This window comes from Columba livia, unplaced genomic scaffold (genome assembly GCF_036013475.1).
Source record: "Columba livia isolate bColLiv1 breed racing homer unplaced genomic scaffold, bColLiv1.pat.W.v2 Scaffold_206, whole genome shotgun sequence".
Lineage (NCBI taxonomy): Eukaryota > Metazoa > Chordata > Aves > Columbiformes > Columbidae > Columba > Columba livia.
In genome coordinates, this window is record NW_027043202.1 from 86,126 (window position 1) to 98,080 (window position 11,955).

The 11,955-nt window shown below is 62.4% G+C and overlaps 1 protein-coding gene across 1 annotated transcript; it reads left to right on the plus strand.

Annotated features, from left to right (window-relative positions):
* Positions 1 to 1,210: 1,210 nt before the first annotated feature.
* On the plus strand, positions 1,211 to 11,718 carry LOC135577977 (scavenger receptor cysteine-rich type 1 protein M130-like). Its single transcript, XM_065048132.1, is given in 14 exon segments — positions 1,211 to 1,277; positions 2,229 to 2,543; positions 5,024 to 5,332; positions 5,554 to 5,868; positions 6,387 to 6,713; positions 6,798 to 7,112; positions 7,440 to 7,754; positions 8,149 to 8,199; positions 8,282 to 8,596; positions 9,015 to 9,050; positions 9,334 to 9,471; positions 10,217 to 10,312; positions 10,984 to 11,136; positions 11,366 to 11,718. Coding segments are annotated over 14 exon segments (3,105 nt in total).
* Positions 11,719 to 11,955: the final 237 nt, after the last annotated feature.

Consider the following 11,955-nt stretch of genomic DNA (forward strand, 5'->3'; position numbering starts at 1 on the left):
TCAGTATAACCAATGAGCACACAGCAGTGGCAGTAGAGGGTGTGAGGTCACTGTCAGTGTAACCAATGAGCACACAGCGGTGGCAGTAGAGGGTGTGAGGTCACTGTCAGTGTAACCAATGAGCACACAGTGCTGGCAGTAGAGGGTGTGAGGTCACTGTCAGTGTTAACCAATGAGCACACAGCAGTGGCAGTAGGAGGAGTGCTGCTCATGTCACTGGTGACACCCCATGGCCATGGAGCTCGGTGCCGACCATCCATGTGCTGTCACAGGGTCCCCAGCAGGTACAGGAGCTGCCCGGCCCCGTGCCTGCGAGGCCGAAGGAGCAGCCCCTGCAGCCCTGGCTGCAGCCGTCGGGCTGGGGGTGTCTCGGGGCACCGCAGGGATGTGCCCGGGCACGGCGCCAGGAGGAAACCACAGACTTCCTGCCCGGGCGCCGCGGGGGGAGCGCGGGGGCTGTGGTTTGTGCACCTGCAGGCTGCAGCTCTGATCCACCCGTGGGGAATAACGGCCCCTCGGTGACACGCTGGCAGTCAGGGACACGTCTGAGCCTCTGGGCTGTACGTCTGCTGCCAGGACAGGGACGTGTCCCAGCTCCACCTCCTGTGAGGGACCTTCTGCGGGCTGTCCAGGGAGCGGTGGGTGAGCCAGCGCTCGGGGGATGGGGCTCTGTCCTGGGCTAAGGCCCTTTCCCAGCTGCTGCTCCCCGCACAGCGGGCTCTGTCACAGGGGCTGTTTCCTTCCCTTCCTGACACAGCCCTGGTGCAGTCCCAGCCCCCTGGGTCTTACGGCACCGGGGTGACTGGACACTCTCACCTTGGGCTCTTGGATGTGCCTGTGGCAGGACATGCTCAGTGCTCCTGGTCCACACTCAGAGCTCAAGGGGTGAAAAACTGTTTCCCCCAGTACAGCCAGCCCTGTCCTGTGATGTTCTACCATTGCAGTGCTGTGACACCTGCAGCAGAGCCATCCCTCATATATGGTCATGAACAGCGCTGGAGAAGTTCATTGGAGGACTGGGCCGTGTCGGAGGGGAGATAGCTCCCGATAATGTCTAAAAAGGTGCTGCTGCTTCGATTGGCTCCTCCTGTAACCGGGGGGCATCTGCAGAGATATATTGCCCTTCCGTCATCATTGCTCCCACGAGTCCCTGGAGCTGTGGCAGGGAGTGCGGCACAGAGGGATGTGCCATCAGGGCAGGGGGCTCAGGATGGGCACAGAGGGACTCGTGTCCCCTCAGATGCTGTGGCTGCTCCTCTGGGTACAGCTGTGCAGGGGTAAGTGCTGACTCCCTTGTCCCACCACCCAGGGCCAGCGGGTACCAGTGCGGTCATGGGTCTGGGAATGGGGTTCCTTTGCAGCTGCTGCTGAGACAGGGGGCAGAAGGTTCTCAGTTCCACGGAGCCTGTGCTTTTCCCTGTGCCTGTCTGGGTGGGAGACAGTATCTCCTTTTCCGGGGCTCCAGTGTTCTGTGCCTGGCTGGATTCACAGCTCCACTGTCCTGGGGTACCTTTGGGGACCCCTTGTTCCCAGCACTCTGCCTCTGGACCAGTGGTGGCCTCACTGGCGATGGCAGCACCCAGACATCCCCAGGGCACTGCCAACATCTGGGCTGCCCCAGAGGGTTTGTGTGCTGCTCACTGCCCCTTGTCCAAAGGGAAACCTGACCCCACAAGGGTAGTTTGTGCCCGACAGAGAGAGAGGACGGGGACATCTGCAGTAGAGACATGTCCTTCCTGGGGGGCCTGGCCCAGGGCTGATGCCAGGGGAGAGGAGGGGAGGTGGGATCCTCTGGATCACCTCAGTGGGAACAGGGAACGCCCTGGGGATGGGGTTGGTTTGGATGGTGCTGGGGCAGGTGGTTTACATGGGAAGCTGCAGCCCTGGGTACACAGGGCTGTTCAGGAGATGCTGGGCTGGGGGAAGCGGGTGCCCAGTGCAGAGCTGGGCAGTGTGTGGGTGGTCATGGGTGGGGGGCAGGTGGCCAAAGGGGTGGAAAGAGGTGCCTTGTGTGGTGGGATCGAGAATGACCCAGCAGTGCTGGACATGGGCACTCCCAGCCTTGTGCAGCTGTGGGGACAGAAGGGACCCTCACACTGCTCTGGGGACCTGCAGGGGAGGGGGCTCCCACCCTGGTGCCCCTGACTCTGCCCAGGCAGGAGGTTCCCCCAGAGCTGCAGCACTGGGGCTGGGTGCTCTCCTGACTCATCCCATGTCGGTGTTTGAAGGTGCTGCGGAGGTGAGGCTGGTGGATGGCGGCGGGCGCTGTGCCGGGAGAGTGGAGGTGAAACACCAGGGACAGTGGGGGACCGTGTGTGATGACTACTGGGGTATGAACGATGCAGCAGTGGTTTGTAAGCAGCTGGGCTGTGGATCTGCTGTTGGAGCTCCTCAGTATGGACACTTTGGGGCAGGATCTGGCCCCATTTGGATGGATGATGTTGGCTGTAATGGCACCGAATCTGCCCTGTCCGACTGCAAACATGAAGGATGGGGTGAACATAACTGTGATCATGATGAGGATGCTGGAGTGACGTGTTCAGGTAAGGGGTCAGCCTGTTCCCACCTTTGGGGTTGGGATGGGGGAAGGGACCCGGCTGTGCTCTCAGGAAGCAACAAACGTGCTGGAGCAGGTCCCAATGTGGCCAACCAGTCTGCTGAGCTGGGACTGTCATTGCTGGTGCAACCAGTCCTTGGGGAAAGCTGTGACAGCCCTGTGGGCACAGGACCCCGTGCAGGTAGCGCTGACCAGCTGCCCAACCACTCCTGCCTCACCACAGGTTTGTATAATTTGCTTTTTGGTGTTTTTTTCCAGGATTTGTCCATCTGGTGGACGGGAAGAGCCGCTGCTCAGGACGTGTGGAGATCCGTGATGGGAACCAGTGGAAAACTGTTTGTGGTTCCCGCTTTGGCCCCAAGGCTGCTGAGGTGGTCTGCAGGGAGCTGCGGTGCGGCGTGGCCCTGCCTGTGTCTGGAGGAGGTCACTTTGGAGAAGGGGCTGGTCCCGTGTGGGATGGAGAGCTGCAGTGTGTGGGGAATGAGTCCCTCCTGTCCTCCTGCCCCACGGGGTCCTCCAGGGACCAGGCCTGCCCCCAGATGAACAGCGCTGCTGTCAGCTGCACACGTGAGGACTCGGGGTGGGGTGCTGAACGCTGGGGTGAAACCCAGCCTGAGGAGGGGACAGTTTGGGATTGTGGAGACAGGGGAACTGGGCCTTCTGTTCCCACAGGCTGGCATAGACGTGACCACCCTAGGGATCACAGACAAGGGCAGAGCTGGGCTGATGCCCAAGGACTAAAAAGGGACATGGGCCGGTAGGCCTCCCTGGGATCAACACGTTGGTCCACAGGGGATACACAAAGGCCTGAGATGATGAGCTGGGAGGTCCCCATGGTAGACTGTGGCCCAGGGGAGCTGGGGGCCCTGGGAGAAGCAGCAGTGTGTGCTTGGGGATCCCTGGGGACAGGTCTGTTCCCAGGGTGCTGTCTGGGGAGGAGAGGGTGCTCTGGGTGGGCCTGGGCCAGGGGCAGGTTGAAGGGTCTGTTAGGGTACAAGGAAGTGCTGAAAGCTCTGGGGTCACAAATGACCCAGCAGGGCTGGAGCTGGTCACTCCAGCCTTGCACCCTCCATGGGGATAGAAGGGACCTCTGCACCATACTGGGGACAGCATGGAAGGGAGGGGGCTCCCACCCTGACACCCACAGTGTTGGGGCTTGATGCTGATCTGACTGGTCCTGTGTCAGTGTTTGAAGGTGCTGCGGAGGTGAGGCTGGCGGATGGCGGCAGGCGCTGTGCCGGGAGAGTGGAGGTGAAACACCAGGGACAGTGGGGGACCGTGTGTGGTCACTACTGGAGCATGAACGATGCAGCAGTGGTTTGTAAGCAGCTGGGCTGTGGGTCTGCTGTTGGAGCTCCTCAGTACGGACACTTTGGGCCGGGATCTGGCCCCATTTGGATGGATGATGTTGGCTGTAATGGCACCGAATCTGCCCTGTCTGACTGCAGACACGCAGGATGGGGTGAACATAACTGTGTTCATGATGAGGATGCTGGAGTGACGTGTTCAGGTAAGGGGTCAGTTTGTTCGCCACCTTTGGGGCTGGGATGATGGAATGGCCCTGGCTGTGCCACAGGGAGCAACAAACATGCTGGAGTAGGGCCCAGTATGGCAATCATACTGCTGAGCTGGAACTGTCATTGCTGGTGTAACTGGTCCCTGGGGAAACCTGTGACAGCCCTGTGGGGACAGGACCCCATGCAGGCAGCGCTAGCCAGCTGCCCAGCCCCTCCTGCGTGCCCACAGCTCCCCATACTGACCCATGAAACAGGGTCTTTGCCAGCATTTACTGACTCTCGTCTGTGCTGCTGTCACCCTCTGGGGCAGCAGGAGGCCAGGGGGACATGCGGATCTCCTGTCCCCACCCTGGCCATTGGCCTGGGACCCGTGCACCCAGATAACAGTGTCCCTGGATGAGAACATCCCCCTAGAGCAGGCAGGGGAGGGCTCTGGAAAGCACCAGTTGTGATAACAGCTACTCCATTTCTGTGCTCTGGGACATCTCCCATCTAAAAGAACATCCCAACAGTCAGGAACACCCTGGGATCAGAGTGAGACCTGGTTGCACCAGGTGATGATGGTCCTGCCTGGCCCGAGCTCTGCAGGGGATGAGCAGCTGCAGCTTCGTCATCATCTGGGCCAGTTCTCCTGGACCCCAACGGCTCACACGGGTGCGGTGCTGGGGGAGCGTGCCGGGCAGCACACAGGACCTTGTGTGGGACCCTTTGTCTGAGCACACCTGTGGCTGTGAGTGTGTGGCAGACACACACCTCGAGTGCTCTGGTGCTGTAGAGAAGGGGAGGAGGGTCTTGGATGTGTTTGTGTCACCAACACTCCCCCAACAGCTTCCGCTGGGATGTGCAATGTGCGGTTTGTCCAGGGATTCCTTGGAGGTGATGTTGGATGTGGGCAAGTAACTGCCAGAGGGCTCTGGGAACTCCCAGGTTTGCTGGTGTTTATTTCCAGGATTTGTCCGTCTGGTGGACGGGAAGAGCCGCTGCTCAGGACGTGTGGAGATCCGTGATGGGAAGCAGTGGAAAACTGTTTGTGATTCCGGCTTTGGCCCCAAGGCTGCTGAGGTGGTCTGCAGGGAGCTGCGGTGCGGCGTGGCCCTGCCTGTGTCTGGAGGAGGTCACTTTGGAGAAGGGGCTGGTCCCATGTGGGATGGAGAGCTGCAGTGTGTGGGGAATGAGTCCCTCCTGTCCTCCTGCCCCACGGGGTCCTCCAGGGACCAGGCCTGCACCCAGATGAACAGCGCTGCTGTCAGCTGCACACGTGAGGACTCGGGGTGGGGTGCTGAATGCTGGGGCTGTGCGGGGGGTTGGGGACAGAGCAAGGACTGTGCTGGGCGGGTGTAGGGCCGGCGGGGTCATGGGACAGTCTGCAGCATGAAAACCATGCAGAAGGAGAAGAAAGGCCTCTGCCCCTCTGGCCTTTCCACCAGCTACCAAGGCTACGAAGGCACAAACCTGCCCTCTCTCCTCCTCTGTCCTCAGAGTACACAGGGTTCAGGCTGGTGAACGGCAGCACAGCGTGTGCGGGGAGGGTGGAGGTCCAGGTGCTGGGGACCTGGGGGACCCTCTGTGCCTCCCGCTGGGATCTCTCGGATGCCCACGTTCTGTGTCGTCAACTCAACTGTGGGTTTGCTGAGTCCGTTCCCGGAGGAGAGCATTTTGGGAGAGAGACTGGCCCTGTCTGGAGAGACTCATTCCACTGTGACGGGACTGAAGCCCACCTGGGACAGTGCCCAGTGGTCACCCTGGGGGCCTCCCCATGCTCCCCTGGGAACAACGCTGCTGTCATTTGCTCAGGTGAGTGCTGGGAACATGGTGCATTAGCTCTGTTTCCCTTTGTGTGAGACACGGCCACCCAAAGCAGGGGTCCCATGGCAGCACCAGGCTGAATTTCTCCCTGGAGGGGCCCTGGGGGGCTTTCCCTGCTCAGACTGACCGCTCTGCTCTGGGAGAGCTGAGGTCTGAACAGATACAGACACCTGTCCCCAGGGCAGCACCTTAGGCCCTGGTACCACTGCCCAGCCCGGGTTCCATAGGATGAGCCCAGGACAGGCTGGTGGGGCTCTGCTCCATCCCTGTGGCTGCAGACAAACACATCCCATCCCCACAGAGAGCCCTGCAGAGCCTCATCCCACCACCCCGCAGCAGCAGACCCGGTGTGAGCTGCAGACAGGGCCTGGGCTTTGTCATCGCTTCTTGTCAGCACAGGGCTTGCTCTCGCCCTGTTTGGTCGGACAACCCCCCTTGCCCTCCTCCCTGGAGGCTGCCGTGCTGCCCGGTGCCGCTGATGGCTGCGGCTCCTCTGCTCTCCCCAGGCCCAGCCGACTCTGCATCCCTGCGGCTGGTGGGCGGCGGGAGCCGGTGCGACGGGCGAGTGGAGATCTTCCAGCGCGGGACGTGGGGCAGAGTGCTGGACGACCAGTGGGACGTGCGGGAGGCCAGCGTGGTGTGCCGGCAGCTGCGGTGTGGAGAGGCAGAAAAAGCCTACAGCCCCCCAAAGCCTGAGCGAGGGACGGGCCCCATGGGGCTGCGAGGGGTCCGGTGTGCAGGGCATGAGGCCAGCCTGACCCTCTGCAACACCTCCCTGCCCGGGAGTGCCCTGTTGGGAGGGGTTGTGGAGGACGTGGGAGTCATTTGCTGGGGTGAGCAGCGCTGCACGAGCCCCCAGATGATGGGGTGGGGGTCAGCCACCCCCTGACAGCTCCTGGGCTTTCTCCCCACTGCAGGGAGCCGGCGGGTCCGGCTGGTGAACGGGCCCGGACGCTGCGCAGGGAGAGTGGAGATCTACTACCAGGGCAGCTGGGGGACCGTCTGTGACGATGGCTGGGACCTGTCTGATGCCACTGTTGTGTGCCACCAGCTGGGATGCGGAGGGGCGGTGGAGGCGGCCGGCTCCGCTCGCTTCGGGGAAGGCTCCGGGCAGATCTGGCTGGACGGTGTGAACTGCTCCGGGGTCGAGGCTGCTCTCTGGGACTGCGCTGCCGGGCCCTGGGGGCAGCACGACTGCGGGCACAAAGAGGACGCGGGTGTCATGTGCTCAGGTGTGTGACGGGAGCTGTGCCGGGATGGTTCCCAGGAGGACAGGACACAGGGAAAGCCGGGCATGGCCAAGGCTTTCCCTGGCTGAGCCCCTGCCTGAGCCCGGCCTACAGACACCCATGCATGGGTGCCCTCAGTTCACTGAGCTCAGTGTCCCCCAGGGTGAGCGGGGAGAGCAGGGGCTGTGTCCAGCAGGGACTTCTCTTTGCACTGGGTGCAAGGGGGACTTGCTGGCCCTGCCCTGCCTGGCTGGGGGCCTGGGGAGCGCAGGGGTGTCCTGGCTCCCACAGCCCAGACCAGCCTGTGCCTCTTGCTGCCTTTCCTCCCAGAGTTCGTGGCCCTGAGGCTGGAGAACAGTGACGGCTGCTCCGGGCGCCTCCAGGTTTTCTACAATGGGACATGGGGGAGCGTTTGCTCCAACTCGATGACTCCTGACACGGTGTCGCTGGTGTGCAAGGAGCTGGGCTGCAGGGACGGAGGATCCCTGGAAGCAGGCCTGCCCTATGGCAGGGTTTCTGGCACTGCCTGGCTGGATTACGTGCAGTGTGAGAAGGGAACCAGCTCCTTCTGGCAGTGTCCATCCACCCCCTGGGACCCACAGTCGTGCGATGACCTGCGAGAAGAGACCCACATCACCTGCAATGGTAACTCTGAGCCACTCAGGCACCAGTGTCACCCCAGCTTCTGCTCCCCTCTGGGCACGGCCAAATGCAGAGAAAGAGCTTGGAGGGGATTTCATTGCCATGTCAGACTCTTCTGCTGCTGGTGGCACAGATGTGACCACAGTTCTCAGTGTCCCACATGTCCAGCAGCAGTCGCCACCCAGCAGTGCCTGGGGGAGGCAGTGACATCTCCAAGTGGTCTCAGCGGAGACCAGAGAGGGTTCAGAGCAGCCTCCCCTCCATGGACACCCTCCTGCTGCTCTGTGACCAAGATGGCACACACAGGCACAAGCAGAGCTCAGCCCCGCTCTCTTCTGCACAATCCCCCGAGCCAGCCCCTTCAACACAGTGTTTCCTTCTTCAGGGGGACGCCCAGAAATGCCCCCAGAGCCTTTGGCCCCGTGCCCCAACTCCAGCAGCTGCACAGGTAGGGAGCTGCTCCTCCGCGTGCTCCTCTCGCCTGGCTCCTCTGCTGTCTGAGTGCCGTGGGAGCTCTTTGCCCTCTCCAGACAGGGAGAAGATCCGTGCCGTGGGAGGCGAGGACGGGTGCTCGGGCAGAGTGGAGCTCTGGCATCGCGGCTCCTGGGGGACAGTGTGCGATGACTCCTGGGACATGCGGGATGCCCAGGTGGTGTGCAGGCAGCTGGGCTGTGGCCCCGCGGTGTCTGCCCTGCATGAGGCTGCTTTTGGGGTGGGCCAGGGCCCCATCTGGCTGGAGCGGGTGGAGTGCCGGGGGACGGAGTCGTCTCTGCAGGACTGCTGGGCCCGGCCTGGGGACGGACGTGCTTGCCGGCATAAGGAAGACGCTGCCGTGCGCTGCTCGGGTGAGTGGGGGCTGGGACCCCTTGGTCAGGTATTGGCAGGGAGCTGGGAAAGGCCTTTCACCCGCTTGGTCCTGGCACGGCCCCTGAGCTCCCGAGAGCAGGAACGTTCCTGTGGGGTGCAGCAGCCTGGTGCCAAGCAGGGAGCGGCCTCGGTGGAACTGGGTGTCCTTGGGCCACTGCCCGTGGGGCCCTGCAGCTCCAGGACCATCCATCCCCGGGCTGCCTGTGCCACTCTGCCCGCCGCCCAGAGCAGAGGCCCCGGGCCCTGTCCTGGGTCCCTTTCTAGCACTACGGGAGGGGCAATTGGGGTGGGATATGTCAGGGACACTACAGACACACACCGGGGTGTTGCAGGGGAGGCTCCCTGGTACGTGCACTCCCACTCCCTCAGCCCAGCTCTCCTTTTCCTCCTCTGCAGCTGCACCCAGGACAGCAGCATCCCCACCCCGAGCAGGTAACTCGTCCTCCCCAGGGCTGGGTATCCCAGGGCCAGGCTCTGACCCACAGTGGGGTGCAAGGGGCTCCTTGTTGGGGCATGAAACTCCCAGGAGGAGGCACTGGGGTGGTTGTGTGGGGGTTGAGGAGGGGGTGAAACTCAGTCAGCAGGGTGGAAGCTTCTCCATCATCCCCCCTGGGGACCTCCACTCTCTGCTGCCTTGTATGATGGGGGTCAGGTCTGGTGCTGCCTCCACCTCTCCCAGGGCTGGTGCTGTTCTTCCATGTTCTTGCCCGTGCAGATCCCACCCGGGGCCGTCCGACTGTCAGTGGGGGAATCTCAGTGCCCGTCATCATCTGCACCATCCTGGGGGCCCTTCTCTGCCTGCTCCTGGCCCTGCTGGCCAGGCAAGCGCTCAGGGCCAGGGCTGGGCACAGAGGTGGGTCCTTCCACAGAGCTCCCAATGATGCCTCCTGGAAGGGCTGGGGGTGCTGCGGGGGGTCAGTAAGGGGCACAAGCAGAGCTGAGGGGAGGAGACTGTGTGCTGCCACCTGTCCCATGCACCCCATTGACTGTCTGGCTATAGGGCAGCAGCAGCAAAGGGTGGAGAGAGCCCAGAGGTGGTGGGAGCAAGAGATGGGGCAAGGAGAGACATGGCAGAGCAGGACCAGGGGAGATGTCATCCTGGGGGAGAAGTTATTCTGGGGGAGATGGCCAAGGCTGGCAGTGCTCTGGGTAGTACTGGAGGGTGCTCTGGGGCAAAGGAGAAGATGGGAGGAACACAGGGCAGCAGGGCCCATCTCCACGGAGTCAGGCCCCAGGCTGACCCTCTGCCCAGCCCTGCCTGCTGGGAGCCCTGCTATGGACTCGTGAGGCAGACAGGGGTCGGCTCCAGGTGGAGGGGAAACATGGGAGCTGCTCTGGGGTCAGACAAGAGGATGACCCAGGGGCCAGAGCAGCTTGAGCGCTGTCTCCAAGGGGCTGAGGTGAGGGTGATGCTGCCCCAGATCTTCTCCACAGTGATGTGGCCCTCACTTGGGGATGTGGCAGCTGTTCCTGGACAGCACCCTGGGGCTGTGCTGTTGGAGCAGTCCTGGGTTGGGCCAAGGAACAGGTTTGGGGAGCACAGTGGGGTCCCATTGCCCCTCTGCCTGCCCCCATGCCAGCTCTGCCTCTGTCCCCAGGCTCCAGGACAGCCCAGGAGCTCTTCCCCGAGGCCGTGTACGAGGAGATCGGTCACAGCCCAGCGTGGGAGAAGCAGGAGAGGTTTGGTCGCTCAGGTGGGTGTGGGCACATCTGCAGGACCCTTTCCCCTCACTCCAAAGGGCTGATCCCCTGAAACCCCCAGCCCGTGGTCCCGGCAGTGCTGGGGCTGTGTGGTCTGTGGGGAGAGCACCCCAGCCCTGGGCCCGGGAGAGGAGCTGCCTCCCAACTCGCTTTGCCCATTGCAGCTGGACAGCCCCTCTCTTCCTGCCCCTGCACCCACTGACGAGTGAGGGAAGAGCTGTCCTGGGGCAGCTCTGGGAGCACCTTTGAGACAGGGCTTGTCCCAGGGGAGCAGGGTGAATTCCCAGCCCTCCTCCCCATGCAGCCCCAGCTCTGTGGGTCCCCCCTCCCCAGCAGCACTGGCCACGAACCAGGTCAGTGGGCTCATCCCATAACAGCCGCTGCACATCTCTCCAGGCTCCTCTTCAGAGCAGTCCCTGACCCAGCTGCAGCCCTACCCTGGGCACCGAGAGGAGGAGGATGGTCTGGGATCAGCACCAGGTAATGAAGCAGGAAGGGGCTGATCTGCCTGCAGACAAGTGATGGACAGAGGTGTCACTGGGTGTCACCGTCAGAGATGGGGAGGACCTGAGGGTCTCCTGTGCTGCTGCCAACACCAGCGCCTCCCATCCTCTGCTCTGCAGGAGGGATCTTCTCACTGTCACCAGCTCCCCTCTCTTTTCAGATGTTCCTGTTCTGCCTGGGGGTGACCCAGTGGATGGCTATGATGATGCCAGGGAGGTTTCTCTCCCTGGGGAGGGCGATACCCCTGGACAGCGAGCTTGGGAAATGCCCAGGGTGCCAGAAGAGGGAGCAGGACCCAGCAATGCACCCAGAGGTGAGAGGGAAACTCAGTGCTGCTGGTTCCAGGGGTGCCATCCCCACTGCCACCCTGGTTGCTGCTGTACTGAGACCTAAACCTCCTGGGAAGGGGGAACCTGCCCCTGGAGTTTCCCGTGGAGGGACTGAAGGGTGCGAGAAGGAGCTGAGTGTGGTGAGGAGCAGGGGGGAAGGTGGTGCACAGACCCCATGGGGTGAGCTGCAATGTCCCACATTGCTGCTTGCAGGGGGCAGCCTGTGCTCCCAGAGAAGTGCCGGGGTCCCTGGAGCTGAAGGAGACACCGCGTCCCTGTCCCCGGGGAGCATGGGCTATGATGACGCTGAAGAGATCTCTTTGGCACATCTGTGACACACAAAGGCTGTGACAGAGCTGCGTGCACAGCAGCCCCTGAGCCCCCGTCCAGGAGAGCCCGTCCCTGCTGTGCAGGTGGGTGCAGCCGGGAGGGAGGAGAGGTCCATGCAGCTGGGAGAGCCGCGAGCACCGGGAACCACCTCCCTTTGCCCATGGGCAGCACAGACAGCACAGAGTTTCCTCTACTTTCCCCTTTTTTCCACTGTGTATCATATTTGTTCTTATTAAAAGTGTCAGTGGACTTTGACTTGGAGCTGGTTTGTGTCTGCCCAGGCATCAGGAAATCTTCCTGAGTTTGATCAGGGGCAGCAGAGACCAAAAAACACCCCTGGGGTGGTTTCCATCCTGCTTGCCACAGGCAGTTTCTAGTCAAAATGACTCTCTAACAGGTCCCATGATGCTCCCCAGTGCCCACCTCTTCACCCCTAGATTCCCCAGCTGCTCTTTCCCCCAGGCCCTGCCTGG